At 43.7% G+C, this 13,667-nt stretch overlaps 1 protein-coding gene across 8 annotated transcripts in view; it reads right to left on the bottom strand.

The window, feature by feature from the left end:
* LOC140911037 (myosin-IIIb-like) overlaps positions 1 to 13,667 on the bottom strand; it is a 155,083-nt gene that overhangs the window by 64,959 nt on the left and 76,457 nt on the right. For all 8 annotated transcript variants that reach the window (XR_012158817.1, XR_012158819.1, XR_012158820.1 and 5 more), the window contains 2 exons: positions 8,168 to 8,253; positions 7,839 to 7,886 (listed from right to left, as the gene is read on the bottom strand). Coding sequence is in view for 3 of the 8 variants with exons in the window: in XM_073343221.1 (XP_073199322.1) it covers positions 7,839 to 7,886; positions 8,168 to 8,253 (134 nt within the window). In the remaining 5 variants the exon portion in view is untranslated. The remainder of the gene's footprint in view (positions 1 to 7,838; positions 7,887 to 8,167; positions 8,254 to 13,667) is intronic.

Raw genomic sequence — 13,667 nt, 5'->3', positions numbered from 1 at the left:
AGCTGTGCATTGGGTTCTTCCGTCTTAAGTGCAGGACTCTGCACTTGTCCTGAACCTCTTCCGATTACTTTTGGCCTCATGCTTAAATTTGTCTAGGTCCCTCTGTATCCTATCCCTACTCTCCAGCATATCTACCTCTCCTCCCAGTTTAATGTCATCTGCAGACTTGCAGAGGGTGCAATCCACGCCATCCTCCAGGTCATTTATGAAGATATTGAACAAAACCGGCCCCAGGACCGACCTTTGGGGCACTCCACTTGATACCGGCTGCCAACTAGACATGGAGCCATTGATCACTACCCGTTGAGCCCGACGATCTAGCCAGCTTACTATCCACCTTATAGTCCATTCATCCAGCCCATACTTCTTTAACTTGCTGGCAAGAATACTGTGGGAGATCATGTCAAAAGCTTTGTTAAAGTCAAGGAATAACACGTCCACTGCTTTCCCCTCATCCACAGAACGAGTTATCTCGTCATAGAAGGCAATTAGATTAGTCAGGCATGACTTGCCCTTGGTGAATCCATGCTGACTGTTCCTGATTACTTTCCTCTCCTCTAAGTGCTTCAGAACTGATTCCTTGAGGACCTGCTCCATGATTTTTCCAGGGACTGAGGTGAGGCTGACTGGCCTGTAGTTCCCGAATCCTCCTCCTTCCCTTTTTTAAAGATGGGCACTACATTAGCCTTTTTCCAGTCATCCAGGACCTCCCCCAATCTCCATGAGTTTTCAAAGATAATGGCCAATAGCTCTGCAATCACATCTGCCAATTCCTTTAGCACTCTCGGATGCAGCGCATCTAGCCCCATGGACTTGTGCTCGTCCAGGTTTTCTAAATAGTACCGAACCACTTCTTTCTCCACAGAGGGCTGGTCACCTCCTCCCCATGCTGTGCTGCCCAGTGCAGTAGTCTGGGAGCTGACCTTGTTTGTGAAGACAAAGGCAGATTCGTGGCTGCTAGGACCCTACACGGTCATGTGACCAGGTCACCTGGTACTGGACTCCATCTTGGAATACCAGTGTTTTTCCACTGATTGGCATGGGAACGAAGCTTGGAGACAAAGGGTTCCTGCCATATGCAAAAGCTAGTTAAGGCAGGTGAGTAACATCATCGTGGCTCTTCACAGATTCATAGATATTAAGGTCAGAAGTGACCATTATGATCATCTAGTCTGAGCTCCTGCACAACACAGGCCACAGAATCTCACCCACCCACTCCTGCGAAAAACCTCTCACCTATGTCTGAGCTATTGAAATCCTCAAATCGTGGTTTAAAGACTTCAAGGAGCAGAGAATCCTCCAGCAAGTGACCCATGTCCCATGCTACAGAGGAAGGTGAAAAACCTCCAGGGCCTCTTCCAATCTGCCCTGGAGGAAAATTCCTTCCCCACCCCAAATATGGTGATCAGCTAAACCCTGAGCATATGGGCAAGATTCACCAGCCAGATACTACAGAAAATTCTTTCCTGGGTAACTCAGATCCCATCCCATCTAACATCCCATCACAGGCCATTGGGCCTATTTACCATGAATATTTAAAGATCAATTAATTGCCAAAATCATGTTCTTCACTGACTCCCCACCCAAAGGCGACTCCTGAAAAACACCTGAGGAACAAGGACTGAACTGTTGGGAAGTGCTGGACCCAAGCTAAAGGGGAGTTTTAGCCTGTGAAAGGAACACCTGGGGTTTTTAAGCTGTAGGCAACTGTGGGTGGCCCCTTAAGAATCTCTGCAGCCTGCTTGAATCATCGAGTGTGAGAATTTGCTAAATCATATCCTACCTATCTAGTATGTTAAGCTCAGTTTAGGGTTTTGTTTATTTACTAGGTAATCTGCGTTGATCTGTTTGCTATCCCTTATAATCACTTAAAATCTATCTTTTGCAGTTAATAAACTTATTTTTGCTTTGTCTAAAACCAGTGTGTGGGAATCATAACTTGGGCAGAAGGCTGTTGCATATCTTTCTCCACACTGAGGGAGGAGGCAAATTTCATGAGCGTATACTGTACAGATCTCTGTACAGTGCAAGATGGTATAATTTTGGGTTTGCACTCCCCGCTCTGCAGTGTAATTGAGTAGCTGGGCTGTTCTTTAGCTGTAGCTTCCCCATGCAGAGCATTTGTATGTTCTGCAGCCGGGTGTATCCCTACCTGTATGCGTGCTGGAGCCTGGGAGAGGCCTTGGCAGGCTGGTCACAGCAATACAGTGTAAAGGGAGCCCAGGCTGGTGGGTCAGGGAGGCTCAGTGGTACCCCAGTTCCAGGTAGCACTCCAGGGGAACCCCCCCCAGTCCCATTTTCTGAAAGAAGGCTCTCTGGTAGGCCAAACATCACAAAGTGGTTAAGCAAGAGATGAGTTTCTTTGAGGAGCCTTGTGAAATTATGAATGCAAAGAAGTAATGTGAGTAACAGCCTATAACACTCAATAGCACGTAGCCATGCACTGCAATCAAGGGGCCAGGAATATCCACTGCAATTCTCTGCCATGGTCTATCTATGGCTACGATTATCAAAGGGGCTGGAGGAGCAGTAAGTTCTATGCACTGTGAAGGCTGAATATGCCTTTGCATGATGCTCAATGTCTGAGTGCAGCCCTAGCTACCAAGCATAACTACACAGAATCACCTTCGTCTTCATAACTCCCAAATGTCCTTCATGAGTCACATCCAGGACTGCATGTCAAATGAGGCTGGGATGATCATCCGTGCTCCTCTGCATAGGATATGTTGAGTAGCACATGTTTTCACTGTGAGCTCAGAACAAAATTTTGTAGAATATAGACAAAATTCTCTTAAGAAATGGGTCTATCCAACCCGTTTGTACAGCATGTATCACCTTGCACAGTTCAGCATCTTGAAGAGCAGCAGTCTGCCTTAAGTCAACTGGCAAGCTGTTCAGTAAAAAGCATAACACGTACCTTGCCATTTCTGCACACAAGGGTGCCAACCCATCAGAATTTCTTGAAAGAGTATCAATAAGTAAATTAGATCTTTGTACCAAATGAAAACCAGTCATATTGCTGCAACCGATAACCCACTGCTGCAGCCTCATGTTCAGCATATCAACAGCCTTATGACAGAGGCCCAAAATAGGCAAATCAGTTTCTAAAGTAAAATGTTTTCCCAGTAAATAGACTTTGAAGTGTACAATAGCAAAAACCATCACCAAGAACTCTAGCTCAATCTGGGAATACTTTGCTTCTGTCACGGTGAGAGTACGGGATTAGTATATAACTGGCCATCCCACCTAGAACAGAACTGTGCCCAGACCCTGATTGCATACATCAATTTGAATCACTATGGGCTTCCTTGGATCAAAATGAGAAAGAGATCTGTTTTGTCTCTTTAGTCCAAACTAACCGTCCCTTGATTAGATCTCTCAGCAGCTTGGCAAGGGTACTAAAATTGGGCAGAACACAGCCACCTACTTCTTTTACTAGGCCAAGGAATGAACGTAAACCGCTACAATCTGTATGTTTCGGTAGCGAAGCTACAGCTTGTAGCCATTCAGATGTCAGTTGCACACCATCAGCTGACAGAGAATGCCACAGAAACTCTACAGCATCTTTCACAAAACTGCAACTTTATTATCATGCACATTGTGTAAAGAGTTGTCACTTTGGATGGGCTATCACCAGCAGGAGAGTGAATTTGTGTGGGGGGGTGGAGGGTGAGAAAACCTGGATTTGTGCTGGAAATGGCCCACCTGATGATCACTTTAGATAAGCTATTACCAGCTGGACAATGGGGTGGGAGGAGGTATTTTTTCATATTCTCTGTGTATATATAAAGTCTGCTGCAGTTTCCACGGCATGCATCTGATGAAGTGAGCTGTAGCTCACGAAAGCTCATGCTCAAATAAATTGGTTAGTCTCTAAGGTGCCACAAGTACTCCTTTTCTTTTTGCGAATACAGACTAACACGGCTGTTACTCTGAAAACTGCAGCTGGCCACATTCAACTTTATGCCAGCTTGTTGGAGTCGGGTTAGCACCTGGTCCAGATAAGCATTATGCTCAGGAAGGGTCTTATCAAAGACAAGAATGTCTTCCAAATAGCACCATGCACGCTGGATATTACCAAAGAGCTGAGAGACCACTCTCAAATACTTCAAGGAGCAGAGACTAAACCAAAAGGGAGTCATTGATAGCAGTACCTCCCTAATGGCATGCTGAAAGCAAACTTCCAGACACAGGTATTTTCCAATAACCGGATCAGTAATCCAACACAGAGAAAATCTGGGATCCACTGACCCAACAGGTCACCTCTTTGAAGACTGGCAACTGAAACTGCTCACGTTTCTCATATTTATTAAGAGCCCTAAAGTCTGTGAAATTGAATATCACCATTCTTCTGGTATACTATCACTGTGGATAAGCTTCAATCCATAGGCCCTTTCACCTCCCAAATGATATAATCAGTTTTCATGCATTGCAGTTCTGCTCAGATCTTGACAACAAGTATAGGAGGTACATCTCATGCACGGGGTGCAAAGGGCTTGGTGTTCAAATCCAACAGCAAAGAGTATGCATAGCCCATGGATGGAACACTGTCATTGTTAAACAAATCATGGCGTCTCTGAAGGATACATTGGGTATCCCCTTCTAATCTAGCTGACATAACCACACCTGAGATATCCTGTGAGAGCTCATGCATGATACCAAATTGTAAGCACAAATCGTAGGACAATAATGGAACAACATTCACAGCATCGTCTTTAACAAGATAAAACTTTGCAGTCAAGGCTATGCCTTTGTAGAGCACAGAACAGAGTTTCACCCACTGTCTGCAAATACAAATTCCAGGCTTTTATAACCACTGTGGTTGGGCAAATGTCCAGATTATGAACTGACCCAAAAGGGAGAATGTTAACTGCAGCACCTGTATCCACCAGGCACCTCAGCAGTGTACCATTAATTTCTATGATATGAGAGATCAGTTCCAGTGCCTTTCCACATGAGAAGATTGTATTAAAGGCAACATTGGAGTCCCTGTATTGTATTCAAGGCAACAAGGTGGTCTCATGTGGCTTCACCTTCCCAATACAGAATCATAGAACCACAGGGTCAGAAAGGACCATCTTGTCTAACCCCGTGCCAAGATGCAGGATCTGTTGTGCCTAAGCCATCCAAGATAGTTGGCTACCCAGCCTTGTTTTGAAAACCTCCAGTGAAAGAGCTTCCATGACTTCCCTAGACAATATGCACTTCAGGCCTCTTCTTGTCATAGAATATTAGGGTTGGAAGAGACCTCAGGAGGTCATCTAGTCCAATCCCCTGCTCAAAGCAGGACCAACACCAACTAAATCATCCCAGCCAAGGCTTTGTCAAGCCAGGCCTTAAAAACCCCTAAGGATGGAGATTCCACCACCTCCCTAGGTAACCCATTCCAGTGCTTCACCACCCTTCTAGTGAAATAGTGTTTCCTAATATCCAAACTAGACCTCCCCCACTGCAACTTGAGACCATTACTTCTTGTTCTGTCATCTGCCACCACTGAGAACAGCCTAGCTCCATCCTCTTTGGAACCTCCTTTCAGGTAGTTGAAGGCTGCTATCAAATCCCCCCTCATTCTTCTCTTCGGCAGACTAAACAACACGAGTTCCCTCAGCCTCTCCTTGTAAGTCATGTGCCCCAGCCCCCTAATCATTTTCGTAGCCCTCCGCTGGACTCTCTCCAATTTCTCCACATCCTTTCTGTAGTGGGAGGAACAAAACTGGATGCAATACTTCAGATGTGGCCTCACCAGTACCGAATAGAGGGGAATAATCACTTCCCTCGATCTGTTGGCAATGCTTCTACTAATACAGCCCAAAATGCCATTGGCCTTCTTGGCAACGAGGGCACCCTGCTGACTCATATCCAGCTTCTCATCCACTGTAATCCCCAGGTCCTTTTCTGCAGAACTGCTGCTTAGCCAGTTGGTCCCAGGCCTGTAGCGGTGCATGGAATTCTTCTTTCCTAAGTTTAGGACTCTGCACTTGTCATGAACCAGTGTACAATGGCACACTAACTTAAAATGTCCTTTCTCTCTGCAAGCCCAGCACTCAGCAGTTCTAGCCAAGCAGGCAAAAAAATTGGCCAAGTGATCTGTACTACCACACAGTCAATTTTCACTGCTGAGGCTGTGGAGCAGGAATATGTAGTATCGTTTGAATCTGGGTGATGGAAGTACAATGAGCAGCTAATAGTTTAAGCACAGACACAAAGGTAGCAGCAGTCTGAGACACAGAACCTCTTTCAGCCTGAGTCCTCATATGCCTTGCTCTTGGTAACTGCAGAATCAAAAGTTAGGGTTCTAGCATCTTGCACCAGTAACCATTCACCAAGGTGGTCATTGGCTATGCCAACCACAAAAATATCCAAGAGCATGATCATCATAACATCCCCAAAAATCACAGTCCTGGGTCAACCACCATAAATAAATTCACATATGGTTTCATTAGGCTGCTGATGAGCTTCAAAAAATTGTTTTCCTCTTTAACAGAACAGAATCTCCAGTGTCAAAATACTCACTGAGATGCTGCACAGCTGCATCAAAAGAGGACTTGGGCTCCAGGAGTCCATCATAAATATCAATGCGATAACAGCCTAAGCAGTTCTGCATCCGGGGTAATCTAGCAGCATGGGAGAGTTGCATGATCTGCACACAGTTCCAGAAATTCTGAATAAAGTATCACCATTCAACAACAGAAGGATGTACAGGCAGCATGGGTTACACAATAGAAGCACTCATTGCCATAATGTTATGCATAGATGCACCCCAGAATGACAATCCCAAAACAGCAAAAAATAAAAAAAATAAAAATGAAGGAAGACTCGCAGGTAAGTTGTCAAACAAAACATGTAATAGCCATGAACCAGTTAAGTCTGAACAAAACATAACAGTCTGAATGGCAGATAACTAGCAGCAGACACTGAGTAGATGCACACACCCAATGTTATACATGCACAAACACAGGAACTGGACCACTGAGTATAGAGAGTAGGAAGCAAGAAGGCAGCACACATACCCACAAACCAGATCATCAATAAAGAACTGGGGGGGGGGGAGGGAGGGAGACCGACCAGAGCTGGACACTGCCCCATTATCAGTTTCCTCCTTCAGCTGGGTGTCTCTCCTCTATGTTTCAGAGTAACAGCCGTGTTAGTCTGTATTCGCAAAAGGAAAAAAGAGAGTACTTGTGGCACCTTAGAGACTAACCAATTTATTTGAGCATAAGCTTTCGTGAGCTACAGCTCACTTCATCGGATGCATACTGTGGAAACTGCAGAAGACATTATATACACAGAGACCATGAAACAATACCTCCTCCCACCCCACTCTCCTGCTGGTAATAGCTTATCTAAAGTGATCATTCTCCTTACAATGTGTATGATAATCAAGCTGGGCCATTTCCAGCACAAATCCAGGTTTTCACACCCTCCCCCCCCCCCCACACACACAAACTCACTCTCCACAGTATGCATCCGATGAAGTGAGCTGTAGCTCACGAGAGCTTATGCTCAAATAAATTGGTTAGTTTCTAAGGTGCCACAAGTACTCCTTTTTCTTTCTCCTCTATGTGACAGAGTTCCTATCCAAGCCAATGTGAATTATTTGAGGGAGAAAGGTTCCATACATAACTGTATCAAATGCTTTTACCAAACTCCAAATCACTATGTCTAGGTACTTATAGCCCCTTCATCGCAAGATCCCTTCCCACGCTACTCCCTTCACCTATTCAGTTTGCAATTCCTTCACAACAGCAATCAAGTTGATTTAGCAAATTTTGCTCTTCAGAAATTTCCTGTGTTGTTCTTTACTCATGACTACAGGGAGCAGAGAGGAAGGTTCTTACCTTTCCTGTGTGAGTGGGACATCTGGTTTAATTAGGAGAATTCGGTATCTGTCAGAAACAAACCAAATTTAACAACAAGGGAGATATAAATCTCTGATGCCCTGAGCTGATCCAGTGTCCCTATTACAGCAAGGATGACTGCAAATCAGTACCCGTCCACTTCCTCCTCCTGCACCACACATACCATACCCACAGTCTTAGGTCCTTTTCACACTTTTTAATCAGGTCGTTTCACTCACTGTTGATCAGAATAGCATTTCCCTCACCCCATTATTGGAATCACTTCCCTACCGATCTTCATCAAACAACATTTCATGATTTTAACAAACCTTTCTGCAAATTCCTCAAAACAGGGTCTCCAGGAAAAGCCGTTTCGCCGAATCCGGATGGTTTCCAGCAATCCATTGTACCTGAGCTGAGGTGAGAGCACAATAAGGTTCAAAAAGAGGTTAACAGATTTTACGGCCAGAAGGAACGATTATGATCGTCTAAGTCTGGCCTCCGGCACAGCATAGGTCAAAGAAGTTCATGCAGATATTCCTGTAACCAGACCAATAACTTCTGGTTGATCTAGAGACATCTGTTGGAAAAGTCATACAGCAAAACAACATTTCCAATAAGTTCTTGGAATGTATTTGGGACAAATTTGTTTCAGAAAGTGGAGAAAATAACCAGGTGGGTCAGCCTTTTTATACTTCATTTTGACCAGCAGGGAGGAACTGACTGTGAATTTGAAGGTGGAACGCAACTGGGGGAAAGTGAACATGAAATCATAGATTTCATGATTTGAAAGAAAGGAAGAAGTGAGAGCAGCTGAATAAGGACAATAGACTTCAAAAAAGCAGACATCAACAAATTCAGAAAAGTGGTAGGGTAAGGTCCATGGGAAGAAAATCTAAGGGATATAGGAGATCAGGAGAGCTGGCATTTTCTCAAGGAGACAATATTAAAGACACAACTGCAAACTATCCCAATGTGAAAAATAGGAAGAATAGGAAGAAACCAAGGTGGCTCCATCAGGAGACCTTGAATGAATGACCTAAAAATAAAAAAAGCATCCTACAAAAAGCAGAAACATGGATGAACTGCTAAGGAGGAGAACAAAATAATAGCGTAAGCATATAGGAAAAAATCAGAAAGGCTAAATCACCAAATGAGTTATACCTAGCAAAGGACATCAAATGCAATAAGAAGAGGTTCTTTAAATACATTAGGAACAAGAGAAAGATGAAGGAAAGTGTAGGTCCTCTACTTACCCAGGAAGGAGAGCTAATAAAAATAGGACATCAAGAAGACTGATGCGTTCAATCCCTATATTGCTTCAGTCTTCACTAAACAGGTTAACGGTGACCAGATGCTCCACACAATTAATATTAACAATAAGGGGAAGGATTGCAAGCCAAAACAGGGAAAGAAGAGGCTAAAGAATATTTAGACAAGTCAAAGGTAATGAGGTCAGCAAGGCCTGATGAAATTCATCCTAAGGTACTTAAGGAACTAGCAGAAGCAATCTTGGAACATGAGAAATTATCTTCAGGAACTCCTGGAGAATTGCTGAGGTCCAGAGAAGGGCAAACATAGCACCTATCTTTAAAAATGGAAACAGAGAGGACCCAAGGAATTACAGACCAGTTGGCCTAACTTCAATACCTGGAAAGATACTGAAAAAAAGTATTAAACAATTTGTCAGGATGTTGAGTTATAAAAAGGTGTTATAAGGAATAACCAGAATGGATTTTTCAAACACATATCATGCCAAACCAACCTAATTTCCTTCTTTGGCAGGGTTACCAGCCTAGTGGATACAGGGGTAAGCAGTAAACATGATATATAGTACTTTGCACTTGTCTTTGTTGAATTTCATCGTGTTTCTTTCAGGCTTATTCTCCAGGTTGTCAAAGTCACTTGGAATTCTAATCCTGTCCTTGAAAGTTCTTGCAACCCCTCCCAGCTTGGTGTCATCCACAAATTTTAGAAGCTTACTCTCCTATTATCCAAGTCATTAATGAAAATATTGACTAGTACCAGACCCAGGACTGACTCCCATGGAACCCCACTTGAGACATCCTCCCAGTTTGATTGAACTATTGATAACCACTCTGAGTGTAGTCTTTCAACCACTTGTGAACCCACCTTATAGTAGTTTTATCTAGACCCATTTCCCTAGGTTTTTTTAGAAGAATATTACATGGGATTATGTCAAAAGCCTTACTAAACTCACCAAAGGCTCTTATGTAAATTAAGTTGTCATGGAATAAGAGGGAAGATCCCTTCATGGATTGAGAACTGGTTAAAAGACAGGGAACAAAGGGTAGGAATAAATGGTAAATTTTCAGAATGGAGAGGGGTAACTAGTGGTGTTCCCAAGGGTCAGTCATAGGACAATCCTATTCAACTTATTCATAAATGATCTGGAGAAAGGGGTAAACAGTGAGGTGGCAAAGTTTGCAGACGATACTAAACTGCTCAAGATAGTTAAGACCAAAGCAGACTGTGAAGAACTTCAAAAAGATCTCACAAAACTAAGTGATTGGGCAACAAAATGGCAAATGAAATTTAATGTGGTGTGACAGGGTCAGGCCGGATGGCTACAGGAGAGTGATAGAAGGCAGATATATTAGCCCCAGGTTAAGTAGGTCCCTTTTCCCTGGGTAAGGTAACAGGGAAGGTTCCAGAACAATCAGGAACTTTCTGGAAACAATTAAGGTAGACAGGCTGATTAGAACACCTGCAGCCAATCAAGAAGCTGCTAGAATCAATTAAGGCAGGCTAATCAGGGTACCTGGGTTTAAAAAGGAGCTCACTTCAGTTTGTGATGTGCGTGCGAGGAGCTGGGAGCAAGAGGCTCAAGAAGCTGAGAGTGAGAAGGCATACTACTGGAAGACTGAGAAGTACAAGCATTATCAGACTTCAGGAGGAAGGGCTTGTGGTGAGAATAAAGAAGGTGTTGGGACGAGACCATGGGGAAGCAGCCCAGGGAGTTGTAGCTGTCACGCAGCTGTTACAGGAGTCACTGTAGACAGCTGCAATCCACAGGACCCTGGGCTGGAACCCAGAGTAGAGGGGGGGCCCGGGTTCCCCCCATACCTCCCTACTTGATACCGGAGGAGTTGAACTGGACTGTGAGTTCCACCAAAGGGGAAGGTCTCTGGCCTGTTCCCTGATCCACTAGGTGGATCAGCAGAGACTGCAAGGATTGTTCTTCTTCTTTTCCCCATGCTGGCCAGTGATGAGGCTAACTGAGTGAAGGGCAGGTTTGAGCCACGAAAGTGGCCAAACTGAGGGCTGCCGTGAACCTCTGAGGCAAGGAAATCCGCCAATAAGTGCAGGACTCACCAAGGCAGAGGAGGAACTTTGTCACAGTGGATAAATGTAAAGTAAAGCACATTGGAAAAAATAACCCCAACTATACATACAATATGATGGGGGATAATTTAGCTACAACTAATCAGGAAAGAGATCTTGGAGTTATCGTGGATAGTTCTTTGAAGACATCCATGCAGTGTGCAGCGGCAGTCAAAAAAGCAAACAGGATGTTAGGAATCATTAAAAAAGGGATAGAGAATAAAACGGAGAATATCTTCTTATTGCCCTTATATAAATCCATGGTGCACTCACATCTTGAATAACTGCATACATATGTGGTCTCCTCATCTCAAAAAAGACATACTAGCATTAGGAAAGATTCAGAGAAGGGCAACTAAAATGATTAGGGGTTTGGAACGGGTCCCATATGAGGAGAGATTAAAGAGACTAGGACTTTTCAGCTTGGAAAAGAGGAGACTAAGGGGTGGACATGATAGAGGTCTATAAAATCATGAGTGGTGCGGAGAAAGTGAATAAAGAAAAGTTATTTACTTGTTCCCATAAGAACTAGGGGCCACCAAATTAAATGAATGGGCAGCAGGTTTAAAACAAATAAAAGGAAGTTCTTCACACAGCACACAGTCAACCTGGGGAACTCCTTGCCTGACGAGGTTGTGAAGGCTAGGACTATAACAGGGTTTAAAAGAGAACTAGATAAGTTCATGGAGGTTAAGTCCATTAATGGCTATTAGCCAGGATGGGTAAGGAATGGTGTCCCTAGCCTCTGTTTGTCAGAGGGTGGAGATGGATGGCAGGAGAGAGATCACTTGATCGTTACCTGTTAGGTTCACTACCTCTGGGGCACCTGGCATTGGCCACTGTCGGCAGACAGGATACTGGGCTGGATGGACCTTTGGTCTGACACAGTATGGCCATTCTTATGTTCTTAAAGTGTTAGGGCATTCAGGCTGTATTCAATTTTTTTTCTTGATCACCAAATTTTAGTATTAAATGTTATTTTCCCTCTATAAACTCCCCATTTTATTCTGAGTCATTGTTGGCATGTCTGGATGAGCAAATTGATATGGCCCTTGCCCGTGCCGCTTCCCGCAGCCCCCATTGGCTTGGAATGGCGAACAGCGGCCAGTGGGAGCTGCGATCGGCTGAACCTGCAGACGGTGCAGGCAAACAAACCGTCCTGGCCCGCCAGCAGATTTCCCCGACGGGCCGCATGCCAAAGGTTGCTGATCCCTGAGCTAGAGCTAAAAATTCTTCCATGTTTTATGAGATGGTAGCCTCAGGCACTGGTAGAGACACTTCAGTTGAGGAACCCTATATTAATGATGACACCTGGATAGTATATTTTGGCCAGGTCTTTAATGATTCACCCAAACCAGCTTTTTTAAATCTAATTTTACTATAGTTGATGCAATGAGGAATCCTCGGTCTGATTTACCACTCTGGTCTCCAGTAACGGACAGTGAAGTATAGTAATTTATTTTAGTCCAACAACAGAAAAAAGCTTCAGGGGAAGATTTTTCTCCCTGCTGAAATTTTTCAGGAGAATCTTAATTGGTGGTCTTGGCTAAATTATATACAGTTGTTAATCATACTTGATTGATTCCATCTAACTGGAAGTCCAGTACTGTAGTTCCTATTTTATTTTTTAAAAGGGAATAGAAAGAATCCTGCTTCTTACAGACCTAGTAGTCTGATAGATGTGGCAGGGAAAATTTATTCCAGATTTGTAATGGGCGACAGAGTTGGATCACTTGGTGATTACATGTTCTGTTCATTCCCTCTGGGGCACCTGGCATTGGCCACTGTTGGAAGACAGGATACTGGGCTAGATAGTCCTTTGGTCTGACCCAGTATGGCTGTTCTTGTGGTCTTAAGATAGTAAGGTAGTAAGTAACAGTCAGCATGGATTTGTCAAGAACAAATTGTGTCAAACCAACCTAATTGCTTTCCTTGACAGGGTAACAAGCTTTGTGGATGGGGGGGAAAGCAGTAGATGTGGTATATCTTGACTTTAGCCAGGCTTTTGATACTGTTTCACATGCCCTTCTCATAAACAAACTAGGGAACTATAAGCTAGATGGAGCTACTATAAGATAGGTGCATAACTGGTTGGAAAACTGTTCCCAGAGAGTAGTTATCAGTGGTTCACAGTCAAGCTGGAAAGGCACATCAAGTGAGGTCCTGCAGGGATCGGTTCTGGGTCTGGTTATGTTCAATATCTTCATCAATGATGTAATTCAGCGGTGTCCAATATGTTCGCCACTAGCCACATGTGGCTAATAGGCTATTGAATTGTGGCTAATACATGTGGCTTTTTAATAATGTGGCTAATAAGAAAAATTCAAAACCACTGATTTGATTACTACTCTGGACTGAGGAAAAAGCTAAGTATTATCTTTTGGGATGGTGACAAAATTTCTTTTTGAGACAAGAGAGGTAAAAACGAGCATTCTTTCAGCAGCTGGAAAATTCTACAGTCCAAAAGGTACTGAGGTAGGTGTT

Source organism: Lepidochelys kempii, chromosome 5 (genome assembly GCF_965140265.1).
Source record: "Lepidochelys kempii isolate rLepKem1 chromosome 5, rLepKem1.hap2, whole genome shotgun sequence".
NCBI lineage: Eukaryota > Metazoa > Chordata > Testudines > Cheloniidae > Lepidochelys > Lepidochelys kempii.
The sequence above is the reverse complement of the archived record's forward strand: the minus strand, read 5'-3'. Positions and strand labels throughout refer to the sequence as shown.